Source organism: Ursus americanus, chromosome 5, assembly GCF_024610735.1.
Source record: "Ursus americanus isolate L20-20 chromosome 5, mUrsAme1.1.p, whole genome shotgun sequence".
NCBI lineage: Eukaryota > Metazoa > Chordata > Mammalia > Carnivora > Ursidae > Ursus > Ursus americanus.
This window is the reverse complement of record NC_142131.1, coordinates 80,942,390-80,967,177: the sequence shown is the minus strand read 5'-3', so window position 1 is coordinate 80,967,177 and position 24,788 is coordinate 80,942,390. Positions and strand designations below refer to the sequence as shown.

General features: G+C 37.4%; 1 protein-coding gene across 1 annotated transcript; it reads left to right on the top strand.

Annotated features, from left to right (window-relative positions):
• Positions 1–8,875: 8,875 nt before the first annotated feature.
• OR2T6 (olfactory receptor family 2 subfamily T member 6) lies at positions 8,876–9,838 on the top strand. The gene has a single exon (XM_045772312.2). It carries the CDS (start codon positions 8,879–8,881, stop codon positions 9,836–9,838), a length of 960 nt encoding a protein of 319 aa, XP_045628268.2. The 5' UTR covers positions 8,876–8,878.
• The last annotated feature ends 14,950 nt before the right edge of the window (positions 9,839–24,788 follow it).

The following is a 24,788-nucleotide window of genomic DNA, read 5'->3' as shown; positions in this document are numbered from 1 at the left end:
TCTGATTACCATCAGGGTCTAGTCCATTTTATTTGGAAAAGGATTAAATGTAAAGTTTATAATATACAGTAAATAAAATAAACCAGATTCTAGGATGCCCTGGTAAATTGTCTTCCTGATTCCTCAAGTACCATTCAGTTCTGTAGAGGCTCCAGGTTGCTTTCTCTTGAGCTAGGTTTCTTCTCTTGGGATTATTCTTTCCTATCTCAGTACTAAAATTGCTAAACTAAGTATAGGTGATTATATATAATTTCTGTAAATGAGTAGTAATATGTTTTTTTCAGTCAAAAATATGTTATGCACATAATTACATTTAAAAAAACCCTAAACGACATCATTATTATCAACAGGTGCAAGGTAAGCTGCATAAAGTTTAATTTTGTTAATTTAGATTGTTTCCAGTTTATTTTTACTATCAAAAGTAATGATTCATTAGTATCTTTGCATACACTCGCATTTTCATACTATTTTTTCCTAAGAATAAGTTTATAAAAGTAGGTTAAGTGTAGATATTTGATTTCAATAAATATTGCCAAAAACATCTAGAATAATTATTTTTTTAATTTTAATCTTTTCTTTTATTATATTAGTCACCATACAGTACATCCCTGGTTTCTGATGTAAAGTTCAATGATTCATTAGTTGTGTATAACACCCAGTGCACCATGCAATATGTGCCCTCCTTACTACCCATTACCAGTCTATCCCATTCTCCCACCCCCCCTCCCCTCTGAAGCCCTCAGTTTGTTTCTCAGAGTCCATAGTCTCTCATGCTTCATTCCCCAATTTTCATTCACACCAGCAGTGCATGAGAGATCATGAATCCAATTCCTCATTGAAAATCCTAAGGGGTGCCTAGGTGGCTCAGTTGGTTAAGTGTCTGCCTTCAGCTCAGGTCATGATCCTAGGGTCCCGGGATCGAGCCATGCCTCTGGATCCCTGCTCTCACCAGGGAGCCTGCTTCTCCCTCTCCTCCCTGCTTGTGCTCTCTCTCACTATCTCTATAGCTCTCTCTTAAATAAATAAATTAAACTTTAAAAAAAAATCCTAAATGTTTGTGGAGCCTGGCTGGCTCCATTGGTGGAGCACGTGACTCTTCATCTCAGGGTTGTGAGTTTGAGCCCCACATTGGGTTGTGATGAGCACTGGGTGTTATACATAACTAATGAATCATTGAGCACTACATCAAAAACTAATGATGCATTATACAGTGGCTAACTGAAAATAATAAAATAAATAAATACAATCTCAAAAAAAAAAGAAAATCCTAAATGTTACAGTCATCTTTTAAACATACCTTTTTTCTTATTAAAAATAACATTTATTGGGGCACCTGGGTAGCTCAGTCATTAAGCGTCTCCCTTTGGCTCAGGGCGTGATCCTGGCGTTCTGGGATCAAGCCCCACATCAGGCTCCTCCACTGGGAGCCTGCTTCTTCCTCTCCCACTCCCCCTGCTTGGGTTCCCTCTTTCACTGGCTGTCTCTCTCTCTGTCAAATAAATAAATAAAATATTTTAAAAAATAAAATAAAATAAAAATAACATTTCTTTGTCGGACAGATTTAAATACTATATAATTTTTTTCTTTCAGAAATGTACATATATATTTTTTTATTCCAGTTTTGGAGCCATCTGGTCTAAAGATTGTGAGTTAAAAAAAAAAAGCCTCAGGGGTGTGCCTGGGTGGCTTAATCAGTTAAGTGTCTGACTTTATTTCAGCTCAGGTCATGATCTCAGTATTTTGAGATCAAGCCCCACACTGGGCTCTGCACTCAGTGCAGAGTCTGCTTGAGATTTTCTCTCCCTCTGCCCTTCCCCGAGCTCATGCTCTTTCTCTGTCTCTCTCAAATAAATAAATAAATAAATAAATAAATAAATAAATAAATAAAATCTTTATAAGTAAATAAATAGAATAAAATCTTATTCTTTAAGTTGCATTTTTTTAAAAAAAATATCTGTAGGTGAGACAAAACTACCTCTACTCATGTTATGTTTAGCTGGGACTTTTTAACATGATAAATTAACAAAAGGGAAAAAAAAGCTTATTAATGTGTGGAGTGTACAACACCTGGGAGAAACCTTGACAAAAAAGTAACTCAAAGTGATGGATTAGAACTGAGTCTCAAATAGCATCTTCAACAAACAATGAATTCATAGAAAAAATGACAGGATGAGAGAAAGCACTTTTAGGCTTCCAAAAGCAGCAACGTGGAATGTAAATATATGGGAGGGAACTAATAGAGTAAGGTTTGTTTGCAGATTTATCTGGTGCCATCTCTGGGCTGCTGAGAGTCTGTCTCTAGGAAAAGGATAATTTATATTTTGCCTTGCGTCAGGAAAGGAAGAGGATTTTCTGAGTTTGCCTCTTAGTTTCCTTCAGCTCAAAATAATTTTTATGTCAAAGAAACATTTTGGGGTGATTTATTCCATTTTTCTTCATCCCCATATATATATTATGAAATTAATCTTTCAATTTATTTGAATTCTTATTTTATGTGCAGCACCAATTATATGCTATGATTTTGTGTATCTTTTGGGGGATGGTGGTGGTGAAGGATGTTTATTTCTAACTACTTTTCTCTGTCCAGTTTTTCTGCTTCTGTATTTTATATAGATTCCACAGCGGTGAATGCACTGTCAGTTTTTAGCATTTTTCCTTCTGGACATTTAACACATGCTCATTCTTTCAGATAAAATTGAGAATTATTTCACCAAGTTTCTCCAGAAAAAAAAATCCTATTGGGATTTCAATTAGAAATGCATTTCATTAGTTTCACACTTTTCTCCAAGTTTAGTATATTACCAGCTATTTCATTATTTTGTTGATATTATGGTGCAATATTTTGTTGATATTTTTGTTGACATTATGAACAAATATGCTAACATATAAGGAGGACATTAGATACTATTACTGACACCAGAGAGTGTCCATGTGGGAAGTTATGTGAGCTGAGACCTGAGGCTATAGAAACCAGAGGAAGAGAGGATCATGCTCCAGGCAGGCAGGACTTCCGTGTCTGGTTATCTGCTAGGAGACAAATGCTAGAAACTGATGGAGCACCAGAGAACACAGGATGAATATTCAGGCTACTGAAAGCCGTGAAACCCACATTCATCACTTTGATCTTTACTCACAAACAATCCAGAGCTTTAAAGAGTTTTAAGGAGAGGTTGTAGGCTTATATGAACAGATTCACAGATGTGTTATTCTTAATGCACTGCTGTGTTTAATGACTATTAATTTGGGGAATTTTAATCTACGTTTAAAAGTGAGGGTTGTTTATAATTATAGGGCAGTGTTTTGTTTTTGTTTTTGTTTTTGTTTTTGTTTTCAGATTCTCTGATACTGTAATGAATAATGTATCTGTAATTTTATTTATTGGGTTTTTCCTATGTAATAGAATCACCTTATTTTTTTAAGTTTTTTTTTAATTCCAGTTAGTTAACATACAGTGTAACATTAGTTTCAGGTGTACAATTTATTGATTCAACACTTCCATAAACACCAGTGCTCATCACGACAAGTGCCCTCCTTAATACCCATCACCTATTTAACCCATGAGCCGAGCCACCTCCCCTCTGGTTCTCTACAGTTAAGAGTCTGTTTCTTGGTTTAAATTAATTCCATATATATTTAAGTCACTAGCTTTTCTTTTACATCTTTTACGTCTATATTTTCCATTTTTGTACCTTTTCTGATTTGCTTTCTTAGAGTGAACCTGCACTTTATAAGGAGGGGTGTTACCTATTACATTCTTGCAAACTAACAAAATCATTTTCTGTATAATCTCATTATATGTTTTTTTAACCACCTGTGCTATATAATGTATTTTTCTTTCATATTTTTCAGTGTTTTAGAATGCACACACATGCACACACACACACACACACACACACTCACATTCTTGTGTCTCATTCTAATAGTAGTACTGATTAATTTCTCTTTTCCTTATAGTTTTCATTTTGAGTCATGAGTTTTAAAAAATCTATCTCTCCTGACTCATTAATTGTACGAAAAATGTTCGACTTTTGGTAGTTGTATATTCAACTGTCACTGGTTCCTTCCAGTAGAATATTTGTTCCAAGAAAGAGAACACTGTCAATGTATCTTCAGCTTCTAAACCAATAAACCAAAATACATAGTTGAATGAATAAAAACATGAATTAATGCTGGCTATTTTCCGGTGTTCCCTAATTTTTTCATTCAATGTAAATGAAATCTGTTTTTCGTGGAGACAATTTGCTATGTTCAGACTTTCATATATATATATGTGTGTGTGTGTGTATACATATATATGTATATATATAATTTTTGCTGAGTTATTTTTAATTATATGCAATTTTGCAATCATATTTACACTTTTTTAAAACAAGTATACTTAAACTGACTTCAGTGGTCACTATTAGTAACATTACACAGTTTCTGTTTTATTCTTACTTCTCAATTTTGTTTCATCTGCAGAAATATCTGTATCCATCTTAGCATTTATTTTCCACAACATATCTAGAATGTCTTCCTGAGTTATTCACATATTACTGACAACTGATATATAACTAATAATATTGACAATAACTCTTATTAAACACTTAGCACATTCTATGTGTGGTCTAAGAAATTTATATTTATTAACTGGTGTAGTCCTGGAAACCCATGTCATTTCTGACATTACAGAGCAGATGGGAAAACTGAAGCAAAAAGGAGTTAAGTAAATTGCCAGTGGTCACAACAACTGGGTACTGAAGAAAGAACTAAACCCAGGAAAACTCTGGCCCTGGAATGCTCACTTTTAACTCCAACATCACATGTCTTCTGTTTTGGACATTTGTTCCCTTTTATTTGGCTTTTATCACTATCAAAAAGACATTTGTGGCCAGTCTGAATTTTATTTTGTTGTAAGTGACTGTTTTTCTCCTTTCTTTTTTTTAATGTTTTTTTTTTATTATATTGTGTTAGTCACCATACAGTACATCCCTGGTTTTTGATGTAAAGTTCAATGATTCATTAGTTGCGTATAATCCCAGTGCACCATGCAATATGTGCCCTCATTACTACCCATCACCAGTCTATCCAATTCCCCCATGCCCCTCCCCTCTGAAGCCCTCAGTTTGTTTCTCAGTGTCCATAGTCTCTCATGCTTCATTCCCCCTTCTGATTACCCCCCTTTCTTTATCTCGTTCTTCCCCTACTGATCTTCCTAGTTCTTATGTTCCATAGGTGAGAGAAATCATATGGTAATTGTCTTTCTCTGCTTGACTTATTTCACTTAACATTATCTCCTCCAGTGCCATCCATGTTGCAGCAAATGTTGAGAAATCGTTCTTTTTGATAGCTGAGTAATATTCCACTGTATATATGGACCACATCTTCTTAATCCGGTCATCTGTTGAAGGGCATCTTGGCTCCTTATGACCCAGCCATTGCACTACTGGGTATTTACCCCAAAGTTACAGACATAGTGAAGAGAAGGGCCATATACTCTCCTTTCTTTTATTCTGTCTGTATACTTCTACATTTATTTTTACTTCTTTACTTCCTGCTTTTCTTTCCTCTATTTCTCCCTTCCTTCTTTTTTCCCCTCTTCTTTCCTTCCTTTTTCTCTTTCCCTTTTCATATTGCTTTCACTTCAGATAATTTGCCAGGACATACATAAGTATATGTATCTTTTTATTACAGAAAACATCCATACACAAGGTCCATTTGTTCCTTTCCTGATAGTTTTCTTCTTTTCAACTTGTTAATAATTCTCTTATATTTGCAGACACACTCTTTTCAAAGCCACTATTTATACTTTAATTTTGTATTATCATTATCCCATATCTATTACTTTTTTTCTTATCGTTTAATCTCTGTCCTTGTATGTTTCCAGGGAACTGCTCAAATTTTATTCCCCACAGTTGTGATACAATTTCATATCATCAGCACTGTTCATCTCTGCCTCTCCTATAATTTCTCATCCTGGTACCATAGTTTTAGTTGTCTTGAGTAACTTTCATTCTCTTTCAGAGAGTGGTGTACTAATCTACACATTTCTCCTCTCCTTACAAGTCCCTAGCTTTCCTTGGTCTCCTTGGCTTTGCTGTGGGCTCCTTCCAATTCTAGCTCATCATTAGGAACTTAGTAAATGTGCTGATACTGCTTTCTAGAGGATTCCCACCGTGGACAGACAGAAGCCAAATAAACAACCATCTCCTCCCCACTTCTCAACACAATCCATTCAGCCTTTCTAAAATTGACAAGCAAAACTATACAACTATGTTTTAATTTTTGTTGAAAGATTAAGAAAAAGTTAGAGAAAATATATTTCAGGTCTCCAATTCACTGTGTCAAGGCTTCCTCCAAGCACCACTCTTATTGGTATTTTTGCAAAACTCTACTCCTCTTCTGCATAATTGCATGAGGAAATTATTTCTGAGTTGTGGGGATGAGGATGGGAAGGCAGAATCTACCCCAGAGTAGACAATGACTCAGAGAGAAGCAGACAGTCCTTTGGCTGAGTGGATCCTTACTTGCAGGCCTCCTATGATTTGGTGGGCAAAACTGGACAGACCGTTCTCAACCAGACAAGGACTAGTGTCTATCTTTTTAGTTGTCAACACTGTTGAGAGGGAATTATTTTTGCAGCTTCAAAGTATATTAACTAACTGGAATTAAAATAAAAAAAAACTCAATAAAAGTAAATAAAAATAATAAAAAAAGAAATTTGATCCAGGCTATGTGGGGAGTTTGTAGACAACATCAAATGATTTTTTTTAATGTTCTGGTTGTTCATGCAATGCTAACTATTACCTAGTGTCTTATTCCTCAGTGATTAGTCTGAAAGTGAAATTTAGAAATGATAATCTTTCTGGAATGAGTTTTTCCAGAAACTAATTTACACAATGCCCAACCTCTTGCTGAGAATTCCCACAAGTGACAGTCATTATTAGTGTGATCAAGAAGAATGTTCTGAAAGTCTATCATTTTAAGTAATTTGGAAGACAGTGTAGGAGTGGGTAATATGTGCTTTTCATCATGTGTTCCATGGGTTGTGCTTGTAAGATATACATAAGTAGCTAAAAAACAAAATGTTGCCCACAGCAACAAATTTTGAGTATTCATAACACCAGAATTATCTCACTACCATAGTAGCTTATACTAGAGTAGCAACTAAATATATTTAACAGTGGTCTTCTGTATAAATAATGTGATATTTAAACATTGCATCAACACAGAGTTTCTGTGATAACCTTTAATAAGGATAGTGGAACTGACCTCAAAAAGACCCCTTACTCCAAACCGCTGTTCCTGGACCAGGACACTGCCTACTAATTCCATGCACACATGGCTGCATCACCTGCCTCTTTCTATGGTATAAAACTCAGTGCATGCAATGGGTAATATTATTTTCCAATAATTCAAAAATTATGTTTAGCCTTTGAAGAATGGCAAAACTAGTGAAGAATTTTGGGGGAGTATTCTCTTATTTTCATTCTATATAAAAGATGCAAATATACTACCAGTAGGTGGATGTCCTTATACTCTCCGAGATCTTGCAGGATATCCTGTTGCCCTTGGGCCTACATATTCTTTCATGTACTTTATTTGGGTATCATGCCTAAGGCTTATGGCCATATCAGGATGCTCTTGAGAGTAAAGCAAAAGGAGGAAGGACACATGCTAAAACAACTGGGACCCTGGTTCAGGAGGCAAAACCTAGACCACCCCATATTTATCTGGATGGAAGTTCCCCTCTTGTAAATCTTTCAAAGTCCACAAAACTGCAAAATCAAGTGGAAAAAGAATCATTAGCTAAAATATACAAAAGGAACACTAAAAAAAATCAGAGTGAACATTTGTTTAAATTCTCAGAAAACATTACAAGTTGTCAACAATATCTCAATTCTGCTGATAATATTTAGGAAATAATTTTGACTTCCTTACCTTGGCCTACATACCTTAAAATCTGACCTCTGACAACTTACTGTCCTCTCAGTCACAAGGCTCTGCCTGAACTTTCCTGAATGTAAGCTCATTTCTGCCTTAGGGATTTTAAATTATATATTCATTCTGCAGGAACACCTTTCCCCCAAATATTCACATGGATTCTCCTTTGCTATCCTTCATTGCCTATGTTAAACTTTCCCTCATAGTATTTATCAGCATTATCTAGAACCATCATTGTCCTGTATTTGCTTATTCTCTTTATCTCACAACTAGAGACATAAGTCACATGAAACACCTCCTCTTTTGTTTACAGTAGTGTGTGGAACACAGGAAACTCTCCATAAATAAAGGTTGGTTTGTAAATGAATGACTAAAAAATCAACAAATGAGTGAGGAAACAAATAAGGTTGATTAATGATCAGTTGGACAATGCTGTGATCCAATTTACTATAGCTCATAATTTTCAGCTGTGTCAACAAGTTAATGATTATTTCCAGATCAGGCTGATTGCTTTTATACTTGTGACAGAAATTCCCAGCTCAATGAAACATCTTACTAAATTGTTTGGTTATTTGAACTAAATTGTTTTGCAGTGATATCCATGTTTCAAATAAAGGAAGTCAACTCCAGATAAAGAAGAGTGTCTTGGGCCCAAATGTTCTGCAGTAACTAAACTCCCTTAAACCAATCATCGGTTGCCAAATGTTCATTCATCTTCATGCCATGGAGACTCGACTTTGGAATTTTTCTTCAACAAGAAGAAATATCCAAGAAAGAAAAAGTTGCAAATCCACCCCACAATATACACACACATAAAGTGCTTAATATTAGTTATATAAATAATTTTAATTTAATAATGTTTCTACAGACATCTTTAAAGGATTTGTATTATCTACTGGAATTTTCATTAATCTCCCCACTTATTTCCTTATGCCCCCAGGTCCAAGTCAACACCATGGATAGAGACAATAAAACCTTGTCCAGTGATTTCACCCTCACAGGGCTCTTCACTCAAAGTGCAACTTCAGGCTTCCTTTTCAGCATCATCTTTGCCATTTTCTTCATGGCCATGATGGCTAATGGGATCATGATCTTCCTGATTCACATAGATTCTCACCTCCACACCCCCATGTACTTCCTGCTCAGCCACCTCTCCTTTATTGACATGATGTACATCTCTACCATTGTGCCCAAGATGTTGGTTGATTATCTTGTGGGTAAGGGGACCATTTCCTTCATTGCCTGTACAGCCCAGTACTTTCTCTACATGGGCTTTGTGGGGGCTGAATTTTTCCTGCTGGGACTCATGGCTTATGACCGCTATGTGGCCATCTGCAACCCTCTTCGCTATCCTGTCCTTATGAGCCACCGGGTCTGTTGGATGATCTTGGCCAGCTCTTGGTTTGGTGGTGCTTTGGACAGCTTTCTCCTCACACCTATCACCATGAGTCTCCCATTCTGCAGTTCTCACAAGATCAATCACTTCTTCTGTGAAGCTCCCACCATGCTGAGGCTGGCCTGTGGTGACAAAGCTGCCTATGAAATGGTCATGTACATTTGCTGTGTCATGATGTTGCTGATCCCCTTCTCTGTGGTGATTGCTTCCTATGCCCGGATTCTCATCACAGTGCACCAGATGAAGTCAGCAGAAGGGAAGAAGAAGGCCTTTGCCACCTGCTCATCACACATAATGGTGGTGACGTTGTTTTATGGGGCTGCCCTATACACATATATGCTTCCCCAATCCTACCACACACCAATCAAAGACAAGGTCTTCTCTGCCTTTTACACCATTCTCACTCCTTTGTTAAATCCTCTCATCTACAGCTTGAGGAACACAGATGTAACTGGAGCCTTTAAGAGGATTTTGGCAAGATGTCAAGGGGATCCTGGTGTGTCAAGGGAAGGATTCTGACCATCTAAATTATCCACATCTGCTCAGGGGTACATGGGTGCTGATACTTGGGGTTATACCATGGGTAATATGAATAATGCATTTAGCAGCTGCCAATGCCAGTTATGTTGAAAGGTGCATCAGCACTACTTTTGTCAAAAATGTGAAACCAATTGTAGCATTCACACATGAATATTTCCAGAGTGCCTAAATACCACTGATGTTTATTCCTTCTTTCTGTCCACCCATTCTGTTACTGGACTCAAAGGGTACCTTTCCTCAGTGAGTATAAGCCAATAGTAGATCCAAGGCTTACAGTCAGTCTGGTGTGGAAGCTTTTATTTACTTGCAGTAAATAAGGACACCATTGGAGATATTTCCTAAAGCAGTGTCTCCCCTGGGGATAGTGCAGTTAGCCTTTATTCAGTATGCAGAGAAGTCAGGGTCCAGAAGCTTGCATGTACACTAGGGAACTTACACATATCCTATTATTTAGGCATTCTAGGTTTACTGTGCATGCTTAGCATATATCACAAGATCAAAAAATGACCTAAGTTCTACCCCTGAGAGGAGATTTTAGTATTATAATGCACTAAAATTAATTGTAGAGCAGTTTCAGGTGGCTTCTGCCCATGCTTCAACTCCGATCTGTTTCAAACTGGTTTTGTGTTAGATTTCATATCTGCACATGTTATGTCCTCTTCTAAAGGTGTTGGTGCTTTGTCTTTTCATGTGGCTCTTCTGATTTGGGCTCCTGAAAAACATCTTATAGGAATAACTTTACATACCACCTGGACTGACCCTCTATGCTGGTTACAATTCCAGCTATTATCTCATAATACTACTTCTCTGATTGTAATTAATGTATATAAATGCTCCCAAATGTCTGGTTAATATTACATACTCTGCTCACTTTCAGTGTTCTCATAAGAATTGGTGATTTTTATTACATTGTTTAAATGCTCCATTGGTGGAGTTTATAGAAGGGTTAGGTGTGCATACATTTGAGAGATATTTAAAAGAGACTAAAATATCAAAACACTTCAAAGGGAATACTTAAATAGGCTTAAATAAATATTTAGAAAATCCATATATCTTTTCTTTGAGTAGCAACTGAAAACATTCTTCCTTTATGTAAATTTGGAACTGAAGAAAATGAACCATGTACTTTTGCAGAAATGCAGAATAATCCTTTATAGGTCAATTATACGATGTTAAATTTGTTTAGTGGTAAATAATTATTACATAAGAAGACACTGAAAGATGGGAGAGAAAAAAAGTGCTCCATTAATTCATAAATTCAGTAATCCCTTTTAAGTTTCTTCTTCAATTCATTGATTATTTTTGATACTACTTTTCTCATTTAATTTTTTTTATTTAAATTCAGTTAGCCAACAGATAGTACATCATTAGTTTGAGATGTAGTGTTCAATAATACATCAGTTGCACGTAACACCCAGTGTTCATTGCATCAAGTATCCTCCTTAATGCCCATCACCCAGTTACCCTATCCCCCATCCACCCTCATTCCACAACCTTCAGTTTGTTTCCCACAGTCCAGAGACTCTCATTGTTTGTCTCCCTCTCTGATTTCTTCCCATTCAGTTTTCCCTCCCTTCCCCTATGATCCTCTGCACATTTCTTGTATTCCACTTATGAGTGAAATAATATGATAATAATTGTCTTTCTCTGGTTGACTTATTTCACTAAGCAAAATCCCCTCCAGTTTCATCCATGATGATGTATATGGTAAGTATTCATTCTTTCTGATGGCTGAGTAATATTCCATTGTATATACAAACCACATCTTCTCTGTCCATTCTTCCTTTGGAGGATATCTTGGCTCCTTTCACAGTTTGACTATTCTGGACATTGCTGCTATGAACACTGGGATGCAGGTGTCCCTTCTTTTCACTACATCTCTATCTTTGGGGTAAATATCCAGTAGTGCAATTGCTGGGCCATAGGGTAACTATTTTTAACTTCCTAAGGAACCTGCATACTGTTTCCCAGAGTGGCTGTACCAGCTTGCATTCCCACCAACAGTGTAGGGGGATCCCCTTTCTCCACATCCTTGCCAACACTTGTTGTTCCCTGTCTTGTTAATTTTTGCCATTCTAACTGGCATAAGGTGGTATCTCATTGTGGTTTTCATTTGTATTTCCATGATGGCTAATGATGTGGAGCATTTTATCATGTCTCTGTGGCCATTTTTATGTCTTCTTTGGAGAAGTGTCTGTTCATGTCTTCTGCCCATTTATTGACTGGTTTCATTGTTTTTTGGGTGTTGAGTTTCATAAGTTGTTTTGTTTTGTTTTCTGTTTTTACTATATTATGTTAGCCACCATACAGTACATCAATAGTCTTTGTCGTAAGTTTTTTTATAGATCTTAGATACCAGGCGTTTATCTGATATGTCTTTGGCAAATATCATCTCCCATTCCATAGGTTGCCTTTTAGTTTTGTTGACTGTTTCCCTTGCTGTGCAGAATATTTTTATTTTGATGAATTCCCAATAGTTCAGTTTTGCTTTTGCTTTCCTTGCCTTTAGAGATGTGTCTTGTAAGAAGGTGCTGCAACTGAGACTGAAGAATTTGCTGCCTGTGTTTTTTTTTTTTTTTTGATTAATTTTGATGGATTCCTGTCTCACATCAAGGTCTTTCATCCATTTTGAGTATATTTCTGTGTATGGCACAGAAAGTGGCCCAGTTTCATGCTTCTGCTTGTGGTTGTCTAATTTCCCCAGCACCATTTGTTGAAGAGACTGTCTCCCCCCCCCCATTGGATATCCTTTCCTGCTTTGCGGAAGATAAAGTGACCATAGAGTCGAGGGTCAATTTCTGGGTTTTCTATTCTGTGCCTTTGATCTATGTGTCTTTTGGGGCCAGTACCATATGGTCTTGATGATCACAGCTTTGTAATATAGCTTGAAGTCAGACATTGTGATGACCCCAGCTTTGGTTTTCTTTTTCCACATTGCTTTGGCTGTTTGGGGTCTTTTCTGGTTCCACACAAATTTTAAGACTGTTTGTTCCAGCTCTGTGAAAAAGTCATTGGTATTTTGATTGCGATGGCATTGAAAGTGTAGATTGCTCTGGGTAGCATAGACATTTTAACAATATTTAATTCATTAAGATTATTGGATTTTTGGAATCACTTTCTAGATGTTAGCTATGGTGTGGATATTTCTATAAATCTTTTTCTTTCAAAGAAATAGTGGATAGCACATTTTTCCTTCTGTGCAGTACTGGATTTTGCATTGGATAGCTTTTCTTTTCTTTTCTTTCCTTTCCTTTCTTTTCTCTCTTTTTTAAGTAGGGTATTCTTTTTTTAATTATTATGTTCAGTTAGCCAGCATATAGTACATCATTAGTTTTTGGTGTAGTGTTCAATGATTCATTAGTAACATATAATACCTAGTAGCCATCACAACATGTGCCCTCCTTAATACCCAGCACCTAGTTACTACATACACCCACACCACTCCCCTTTGTAACCCTCAGTTTCTCTCCTGGAGTCCAGGGTCTCTCATGGACAACATCTTAAAATGGGAAGGAAAGAACTAGTTTTCAGTTATTGTTTTTAATTTTAAGTTTTTATTTAAATTCCAGTTAGTTAGCATTCAGTTTAATATTAATGTCAGGTGTGCAATTTAATGATCCAACACTTACATACAACACCAAGTGCTCATCACATGTGGAGTCCTTGGTACAGTTTTCATTTGAAAGTTGGAGCTGGAAAGTTCTTTGGAAATGACTTAGTACAATTTCTTTAGGAAGCTGATATCCAGAGAATGTATGTATTCAGCCTAAATTGTAGGCCCGGTTGTAAGAACCTGAACCATATCCTGGGACCCTTGAACCATCTTTGCATGGTGTTATCCCAGTCTTTTTGCTCTTATCATTCTGAAAAAAGTCCTGACTTATTTCAATATCGTTCTACTTCTGACACACTGATTGTGGTGGGTGAGGTAAACACAGCCAAGACTTCTATTGCTCTACAAAAGCCATTGGGTGGTACACAAAAATCTTTAACCAATGGGACAATACATCCTGCATTGGACTACTAGTTAATGAAGAAAATAGACTTGCTTCCATCTAGTTCAGCAGGGTTATCAGTTGCAAACCAGAATCAGCCTTTCTGAGGCTTTCTTTCTGAAAGACCTCATTTTCTTCAATCTTGTCAGACTGGCTTGGGGAACACCATGTGTCAGATAATAGTGAGTTGCTTTCTAACTAAAAGATGGTGAAGTACAAGAAACACAATATATAAAACAGAAAAGAAGGTGAGAATTGATCCTGAAAACTAGGCATTCATTTCAGCTCCATGTTTTTTAAAGTGAAGTGAAAGTTTACTAAGTTAAGCTGAGAGAAGAAAGGAAAGACGCTCTCTAGAGTGAGAGTGGTCCTGAATGCGTTGCCACTGAGGGCTTCCAGTGACAGTTCTTTATTTGAGAACTGACTGGGAAGCTTGTGGCCTTGAGTTTCTGGTACTGTCTTGGTTTGAGCATGGACTATTGCTACAGTGTAATCATAGAAAATTGACAAACTTCAAAGAATTAAGTCATTAAGGGTGTTATAGACATACTTTCAAAATGAAACAATTAAAATAACAATTATATAACACTACACGCCTATTAGAATGGCCACAATTCAAAATACTGCCAATACCAAATGCTGGTGAGATACAGGAGCTTGGCATTCACTGCTGGTGGGAATGCAGAATAGTACATCTACTTGAAAAGACAGTGTGATGGTTTGTTACAAAATTAAACACATTCTTATCATATAATCTGGCAATTGTATTTCTCATGATGTACTCAACTGATTTGGAAACAAGTTTACACAAAAACCTGCAAGTGAATATTTATAGCAGCTTTCTTTTCATAATCACCAAAAACTTAGAATTAATAAAAATATCTTTAGTAGGTGAATGGATAAACTACAGTACATTTAAATAATAGAATATTATACAGCAATAAAAAACAAAATAAACTAAGCTATCAAGCCGTGAAAAACTGGAAGGAATCTTCAATGTATAGTACTAAGTGAAAGAAGATAGTCTGAAAAAGCTACATACTATATGATTCCAGCTATACGGCATTCTAGAAAAGGGAAATCTATGGAAGTAATAAAAAGATTTGTGATTGCCAGGGGCTAAGGGAGAGGAAAGGATGATAGGCAGAACACAAAATGTTTTAGGGCACTGAAAGTATTCTGTATGCTGTTATAGTGGGAATTACATGACTTTATCCATCTTCCAAAATTCATAGAATAGAATGAGTGAATACTAATGTAAACCATAGACTGTAGTTATTAGTAATGTATGAAATTAGTTCATTAATTATAACAAATATACCACACTAATACAAGTTGTTAATAATAGGGGAAAGAGAAAGAATATATGGCAATCCTCTGTACCATCTGCTAAACTTTCAGTAAACCAAAACCAAAACCAAAACGCAAAACTAGAAAATCAATTTACTAATAAAAAAAATTCTTACAAATCACATAACCCTCTGTTACTGTATTTCACTCAAGAAATCAGGGGCGCCTGGGTGGCTCAGTTAAGCATCTGCCTTCAGCTCAGGTCATGATCTCAGGGTCCTGGCATCCAACATCACATTAGACTTCCTGCTCACTGGGGAGTCTGCTTGTCCATCTCCCTTTGCAACACCCCTGCCGCTTATTAAAAAAAAAAAAAAGTCTTAAAAAAAAAAAAGAAATCCTTAGAAGCTGTCACCAAAATATAGTAGAGCCTGTAGAATTAGGGTGAGGTTGAGCATTAAATGATAAAATCTCATTAATTTTATTAGTCTTACTTTTAGGATTTGGTTGCATACATTTAGGGGATGGGGAACAACAAGACTAATATATTTTGAGAAGATAAGTTAATTAGTATAACACGAACTAAATTCTATTTTGTTTCACTTGTGCTCATGGTAGCATTTCTTTGGAACTCCACAATCCAAGTCAGCATCCTTTCTCCTCCTGAATATGTAAGAGGGTACTGGTAATGCACAATCTGTGTGTAGAGGAGAAATAAATGGTCTATATTTCCCTGTGCTCTGTATTCTCCACAGTAGGAGAAAACAATCTTTCAAAAGAAGGCTGCTACTGCAGGGGAAAGCCCTCATTAGAGTAAGTGGAATGGTTTTCTTCTCAGAGTATATTTTGTCATTCATTGTAAGTCTCAAACACTAAAAGTGTTAGGTATTTCAGTTATGTGAAAGATAGTAGAAAATTTTGAAGTCCTTTAAAGAAATGTGAAGCCATTCCTCCACTTGTGAGCCATCCAGACATAGGTTCAGAAAAATCCGGCACTGGAGGAGATATAGGAGAAGAAAGGGATAAAGAAAGGGGGGGTAATCAGAAGGGAGAATGAAGCCTGAGAGACTATGGACTCTGGGAAACAAACTGAGGGCTTCAGAGGGGAGGGGCATGGGGGAATGGGATAAGCTGGTGATGGGTAGTAAGGAGGACACGTATTGCATGGTGCACTGGGTGTTATATGCAACTAATGAATCATCGAACTTTACATCAAAAACCAGGGATGTACTGTATGGTGACTAACATAATATAATAAAAAATATTTAAAAAAAAGAAAAAGGAAAAATCAGGTTGAACATCAGTGCTGGAACCTATGGAAAATGTCTTAGGACCTTGTGCTTCCTCTGGTAGAAACCCACGAGCAAAAGGTGTAACTTGTGTTGATTAAATAATTAGTAATGACTAGAAGAGTGATCAGTGTGGCTCTTAGCTCTGCCAGTCATTCACTCTGTCACTTAGATGATTCTGCTGCTTCAGCCTCAGTTTCTCCATAAATGAAATGAGCAATATTCTTGCAGATATAATTCCTGATTCCTTCAGAAAGAAATAACCTTGACAACAATAAGTAGTGCTCAGGCCCTGGCAACAACTACATTAAAAACATGACCAAAGTTTTTAAATTTTGGTTTCTATTCTGATATTTAGAATGCCATGAATGTTTTGCTAAAAACATGTACTCATATATAGCAGATATAGTGATTTTTGGCATTAATTAGTGTCTCTAAGAAGCACAGGATCATTCATGGGAAGGAGTTAGGGTGAACTGGTTGAGCACTATGGTGGGACAAGGGAGCCAGTGGTTGCCCAGTATCTGCCCAAGGGCCTGACAATCAATAAGCACCCTGTAAATGATGCCCAAAGGAAATGTGGGGAATCCTTCATACAAGAGGAAAATTCAAGGGAGTAAGTAATTCTAGAGGAAATCTTGTCAATGACTGATCAATGGGTTTATGACATGTGCCAATTTCAATGACCACCAGTGGCTTCCTAGACTTCTGTGTTGAGGATTTTGTCAAGAACAAGGGCCAGAGTTAAGCTTTGTAAGAGTGATGCAATCTCATTAACCAGGGTGGACATAGGCTAGATCCTGGGGATGAGTCCCACAGTTTAGGTGCCAAGTACAAATGCCCTGTATATGTGATTACTGATCTTATTCAAATTGATCATCACAGAGGTAAGGAAGCAAAGTTACAGCAAGCTATATTGGGTTACACAATCTGCTGTCAACAGCAGTATTGGCACAAAATTCAGGTCTCTTGCTTCAAATGTGTTTACCTGCAAATCTATTTTTGCTAATGAGCAAACTGAACAACTGTTGAAAAAAATGTAATGTGTTCTATGAGATGAAGGAGCACAAATGCAGTATGCAGGTGCGCGCGTGTGCACACACACACACACACACACACACACACACACACAGTTTGTAAGAAATGGTTGCCAAGACAAGGAAGAAGTAAAACTTTCAGTATTTGCAGATGACAGTGTACTCTATATAGAAAACCCAAAACATGCCACAAAAAATGCTAGAATAAACAAATTTAGAAGAGTTGCAGGATACAAAATAAGCATACAGAAATCTGTTGCATTTCTATACACCAAAAGTAAAGCTGCAGAAAGAGAAATAAGGAGTCAATTCCATTTACAATCACAACAAGGACTACAAGATACCTAGAAATAAACCTAGCCGAAGAGGTAAAACACCTGTTCTCTGAAATCCGTAGAACACTGATGGAATAAATTGAAGATGACACAAAAAAATGGAAAGACATTCCATGGTCATGAATTGGAAGAACACATATTGATAAAGTGTCTACACTACCCAAAGCAATATACACATTTAATGCAATCCTTATCACAATACTGTCAACATTTTCACTGAGCTGGAATAGCAATCCTAAAATTTGTATGGAACCACAAGAGACCCTGAATAGCCAAAGCAATACTGAAAAAGAAAAGAAAAGCTGGAATCATCACAGTCCCAGACTTAAAGTTATGTTACAAAGCTGTGGTCCTCAAGATGGTATGGTTTTGGGCACAAAAATAGACAAATAGAACAGTGGAATAGAATAGAAAACCCAGAAATGAACCCACAATTATATGGTCAATTAATCTGCAACAAAGCAGGAAAGACTAACTAATAGGGAAAAGACCATGTTTTCAACAAATGGTGTTGGGAAAACTAGAGAGTAACATGCAGAAGAACTGGGAGGGGGATTAAGATGGCGGAGGAGTAGGGGAACCCTTTTTCAGCTGGTCCCCTAAGTCGAGTTGAATGGGTACCAGACCAGCCTGAACATCACGGAATCAGCCTGAGATGCAGGAAGATACATCTGGATCTCTACAAATGAACATCTCCAGCGCTGAGTATTGAGGTACGAAGCGGGGAGCCATGAAACTGCGCACAGATATCAGAAAATAAATGGAAGGGGAAGGTAGCCACCACATTCGGGTGCCAGGAAGTGGTAGCCACCTGCACGGGGGAGCAGGCGGACTTGCGGATGACACCCATGAGAGAACAGACTGTGAACGTGAGCGGGGAGTGTGCCACCAGATTTCTCATGGAACTCCAGTGTGCTCACTGGAACCAGACTGAGGCCTGGAGCTCTGGGAGCACACGGGGGTGGCCGGTGGGTGGCGGCTGGTGGTGTTAGAAACACAAAGGACGGAGATGTGCTGGCCCTGGAAGTAAGGGCTAGGACACCGGGTGTGGGGTGCACATCCCGGGACGCTGCAGGGTTGAGCAGCACCAACAGAAACAGAGTTAAAGTGTCGAGAACATCATTGGAGAATGGTCCGCGATCCCTCTGTTCTGAGACAGAGGCTGAGATTTGGCCACTGCTGCTCTGACTCTCAGAAGAGGCACAGCAAACCGCCAGGGAAAGCCACCAGAGAACAAAAGCCTAGAAATACCTTCTCATAGCGTGCCCATCCCCATCCCCCTTGCAGGGGACACGGAGACTCTACCCAAACAGGGTTGCCTGATTATGGGTGCAGCAGGCCCCTCCCCCAGAAGGCAGGCTGAAAAATCAAGAAGCCCACATCCCAAAGATCCCTATAACAAGTCCGCACTGCCTGGGTCCCGGTCAATAATTTGGGCTCTGGACAACCCCGCAACCTCTCCTCATCAGAATGACGAGAAGGAGAAATCCCCCCCCAGGAAAGAAAAGACAATGAGTCTGTGGCCTCTGCCACAGAACTGATGGATATAGATATAACCAAATTATAAGAAATGGAATTCAGAGTAACAATGATCAAGATGATGTGTAGACTTGAAAAAAAGTATTAACAAAAATGTTAATGAGAATATAGGATCTCTAAGGGCAGAAATGAGAGCAAATCTGGCAGAAATTAAAAATTCTGTGAACCAAATGCAGTCAAAACTAGAGGCTCTGACGGCCAGTGTGAATGAGGCAGAAGAACGTATTAGCGAATTGGAGGATGGGTTAGTAGAAGAAAAAGCAAAAATAGAATCTGGACTTAAAAAAATCCATGCACATGAATGTATGTTACTGGAGATTACTGACTCATTGAAACGATCCAATGTCAGAAGCATCAGCATCCCCAAGGGGGTAGAGAAAAACAGAGGCCTAGAAGAGATATTTGAACAAATTGTAGCTGAAAACTTCCCTAATCTAGCAAGGGAAACAAACATTCGTGTCTGAGAGGCAGAGAGGACCCCGCCCAAGCTCAACCACGACAAATCTATGCCACATCATGTCATAGTGCAATTCGCAAATATTAGATCCAAGGATACAGTATTAAAAGTGGCCAGGGCAAAGAAATTTCTCACGTACCAAGGCAAAGGTATCAGAAATACGTCAGGTCTGTCTACACAGACGTGGAATGAGAGAAAGGGTTGGGGGGGGCATTTTTAAAACTCTTTAAGAGAAAAACATGGAGCCAAGGATCCTTTATCCAGCAAGGCTGACATTCAGAATTGATGGAGCAATAAAGACCTTCCAGAATTGCCAGCCATTGACCAATTTCGTAACCACGAAACCAGCCCTACACAAAGACTTTACTGGCAACATGCCATCATTAAAATCATATCTCTCAATATTCAGTCTCAATGTAAATGGCCTAAATGCTCCCATAATGCCACAGGGGTGCAGTTTGGATAAAAAGTAATGACCCATCCATTTGCTGTCTACAAGAGACTCATTTTGAACCCAAAGATACATTCAGACTGAAAGTAAAGGGATGGAATACCATCTTTCATGCAAATGGACCTCAAAAGAAAGCTGGGGTATCAATTCTCATATCAGATAGATTGGATTTTAAATTAAGACTATAGTTAGAGGCACAAAAGGGCACTATATTATTCTTAAAGGATGTATCCAACAAGTGGAGATGACAATTATAAATATATATGCCCCCAGCAGGGGAGCAGCAAGATACACAAACCAACTCTTAACCAGAATAAAGAGACATACAGATAAAAATACATTAATAGTAGGGGACCTCAGCACCCCACTATCAGAAATAGACAGAACACCCTTGCAAAAACTCAGCAAAGAAACAAAGGCTTTGAATGCCATACTCAATGAGTTGGATCTCATAGATATATATAGAACACCTCACCCTAGAACCAAAGAATACTCATTCTATTATTGCATATTCTCAGACCACAATGCTTTGAAATTGGAACTCAACCACAAGGAAAAATTTGGAAGAAACTCAAACACTTGGAGACTAAGAACAATTCTGCTCAGGAATGATTCGATAAACCAGGAAATAAAAAATCAAATTAAACAATTTATGGAGACCAACGAGAATGAAAACACAACAGTCCAAAACCTATGGGATACTGCAAAGACAGTCCTAAGGGGGAAATACATAGCCATCCAAGCCTCATTCAAAAGAAGAGAAAAATCTAAAATGCAGTTTTTATATTCTCACCGCAAGAAGCTGGAACAGCAACAAAGGGACAGGCCTAATCCATGCATGAGGAAGCAGTTGACCAATATTAGAGCAGAAATCAACGAATTAGAAACCAGGAGTACAGTAGAGCAGATCAACAGAACTAGAAGCTGGTTCTTTGAGAGAATCAATAAAATTGACAGACCACTGGCAAGACTTATCCAAAAGAATAGAGAAAGGACCCAAATTAATAAAATTATGAATGAAAAAGGAGAGGTCACAACCAACACCAATGAAATTGGAAGGATTATTAGAAACTTTTATCAACAGCTTTATGCCAATAAATTAAGCAATCTGGGAGATAGAGGCTTTCCTGGAAACCCATAAACTACCAAGACTGAAACAGGAAGACATTGATTTTTTAAACAGGCCAATTAATTATGAAGAGATCGAGTCAGTGATAAACAACCTTCCAAAAAATAAAACTCTAGGCCTGGACTGTTTTCCTGGGAAATTCTACCAAACATGCAAAGAAGAAATAATACCTATTCTCCTAAAGCTATTTCAAAAAATAGAAACAGGAGGAAAGCTACCAAATTCATTCTATGAGGCTAATATTACCTTGATCTCCAAACCAGGCAAAGACTCCAACAAAAAGGAGAATTATAGACCTATTTCCCTAATGATTATGGATGCCAAAATCCTCAACAAGATCCTGGCTAAAGAATCCAACAGTACATTAAAAGGATTATCCATCATGACCAAGTGGGATTCATCCCTGGAATACAAGGGTGTTACAACATTTGCAAATCTATCAGTATCTTAGATTTTATACAGAAACAAAAATTCAGAAATCATATGATTCTCTCAATAGATGCAGAAAAAGCATTTGACAAAATACAGCATCCTTTCCTGATTAAAACCCTTCAGAGTTTAGGAATAGAGGGTACATTTCTCAAGATCATAAAAGCCATCTATGAAAAACCTACAGCAAATATTATTCTCAATGGGGAAAAGCTGGAAGCCTTTCCCTTAAGATCAAGAACACGACAAGAATGCCCGGTCTTGCCACTATTATTCAACATAGTACTAGAAGTCCTTGCAATAGCAATCAAACAACAAAAAGGTATAAAAGGTATCCAAATCAGCAAAGAAGAAGAAGACATCTCTCTTCACAGATGATATGATACTCCATATGGGAAACCCAAAAGAATCCACTCCCAAACTATTAGACGTTATAAAGCAATTCAGTAATGTGGCGGGATACCAAATCAATGCTCAGAAATTGGTTGTATTACTACACACGGATAATGAGCCTGAAGAAAGAGAAATTAGGGAATCCATGCCATTTACAATAGCACCAAAAACCATACGTTACCTTGGAATTAAGTTAACCAGAGATGTAAAGGACCTATATTCTAGAAACTATAAATCACTCTTGAAGTACATTGAGGAAGACACAAAAAGATGGAAAAATATTCCATGCTCATGGATCAGAAGAATTAACATAGTTAAAATGTCCATGCTCTGGGTATCCCGATCAAAATACCCGATGACATTTTTCAAGGAACTGGAACAAATAGTCCTTAAATTTGTATGGAACCAGAAAAGGCCCCGAATCACCAAGGAACTGTTGAATAGGAAAAACAAAGCTGGGGGCATCAGAATGCCAGATTTCAAGCTGTACTACAAAGGTGTGATCACAAAGACAGCATGGTACTGGCACAAAAACAGACACATAGAGCAACGGAACAGAATAGAGAACCCAGAAATGGACCCTCGGCTCTTTGGGCAACTAATCTTTGACAAAGCAGGAAAAAACATCCAGTGGAAAAAAGACAGTCTCTTCAATAAATGGTGCTGGGAAAATTGGACAGCTACATGCAAAAGAATGAAACTTGACCACGATCTCACACCATACACAAAGATAAACTCCAAATGGATGAAAGACCTCAATGTGAGACAGGAATCCATCAAAATCCTAGAGGAGAGCATAGGCCACAACCTCTTTGACATCGGCCAAAGCAACCTTTTTTCATGACACATCTCCAAAGGCAAGAGAAACAAAAGATAAAATGAACATGTGGGACTTCATCAAGATAAAAAGCTTCTGCACAGCTGAGGAAACAATAAAAAAAAAAAAAAAAACTAAGAGACAGCCCGCGGAATGGGAGAATATATTTGCAAATGATGCTACAGATAAAAGACTGGTATCCAAGATCTACAAAGAACTTCTCAAACTCAATACACGAGAAACAAATAAACAAATCATAAAATGGGTAGAAGATATGAACAGACAATTTTCCAATGAGGACATACATACACAATAGCCAAGTTATGGAACAAGCCTAAGTGTCCATTGATTGATGAATGGATAAAGAAGATGTGGTGTATATTCATACAATAGACTACTACTCAGCCTTAAAAAAAATGAAATCTTGCCATTTTCAAAGATGTGGATGGAGCTATAGGGTATTACACTAAGCAAAATATGTGAGTTAGATAAATAAAAAGGCAAAATAAGTGAGTTAGAGGAATAAAAAAACCATATCATTTCACTCCTATGTGGAATTTAAGAAAGAAAACAAATAAAAGGGAACAAAGGAGAGACAGAAAGAGAGAGACAGAGAGAAAGAGAGAAGAAATCAAGGAAAAAAATGTGAAAGTGTAATTCCTTACCATGATATGCTATATTTGCCTTAAACTAAGAAAAGACCCAGGTATAATGGTAAAATAATATATGCGTTATTATTAAATTAAAAATAAAGACAAGAAGGGGCACCTGTGTCATTCAGTTGGTTAAATGTGCAACTGTTGACATTGGCTCAGGTCATGAGTTCAGGTCGTGAGATCAAGCCTTGCAGTAGGTTCTGTGCTGAGCATGGAGACTGCTTAGGATTCTCTTTCTCTCTCTCTGTCTGCTCCTCTCCCTCCCTCTGAAAATAAATAAATACATACATACATACAAGAAAGTCCATTTTCACTGTGTTGATTGATTGGTTGATATAGTTTTGGAAATTCTAAACAATATAATGAAGATAAAAAATAATTCTATGTTTTAGAATAAAGAAAACGAAATCTTAATTTTTTGCATTTGTTGACCGTGCAACATAAACACAATGTGACCCTCTGCAAAATTGTTTACTAAATAGATGTTGTATGTGGGAAAGCAAGATTTAAAAAATACATTAAATTTGGGGCACCTGGGTGGCACAGTCAGCTAAGCATCCAACTCTCAGTGTCAGCTCAGGTCATGATCTCAGGGTTGTTAGATGGAGCCCCATGTTAAGCTCCATGCCCAATGGGGACTATGATTTAAATTCTCTCTCTCCCTCTGCCTCCTCAACTCACACGCACTCTCACTCTCTCTCAAAGTAAATAAATAAATTTTAAAAATAAACATTAATATTTAAAAACCAGAAGTCACACACACACACAAACACACAAATATCCACATACCACATACAAGTTATAACTCTTCACAAAGGAAGGTAACTGAATACCTGACTAAAACAGAGTCTAGTGCACTCCTAGTTGAAAAGAGTAACTTTGTAAAGAAGTCAGTACTTTTCAAATGAATGGTAAGTCTAGTTCTATTCCAGTAAGAACTATAAAAGGTTTTTGGTGTTGTTTTGAAACATAACAATGAAGTCCTAGAGCTGTTTTCCTTTCTTAAATAAATGGGCAAATATTTATAAAGTTGTTTGGAAAAGGAAGAAAAAAAATTATATTTAATATATGTAGTGCAGAGAACAAATAACACCTTAAAATAATCCAAAGGG

What these genes read in the sequence shown, in the direction of transcription:
- OR2T6 (XM_045772312.2), top strand. Translation starts at nt 8,879, where the DNA reads ATGGATAGAGACAATAAAACCTTGTCCAGTGATTTCACCCTCACAGGG.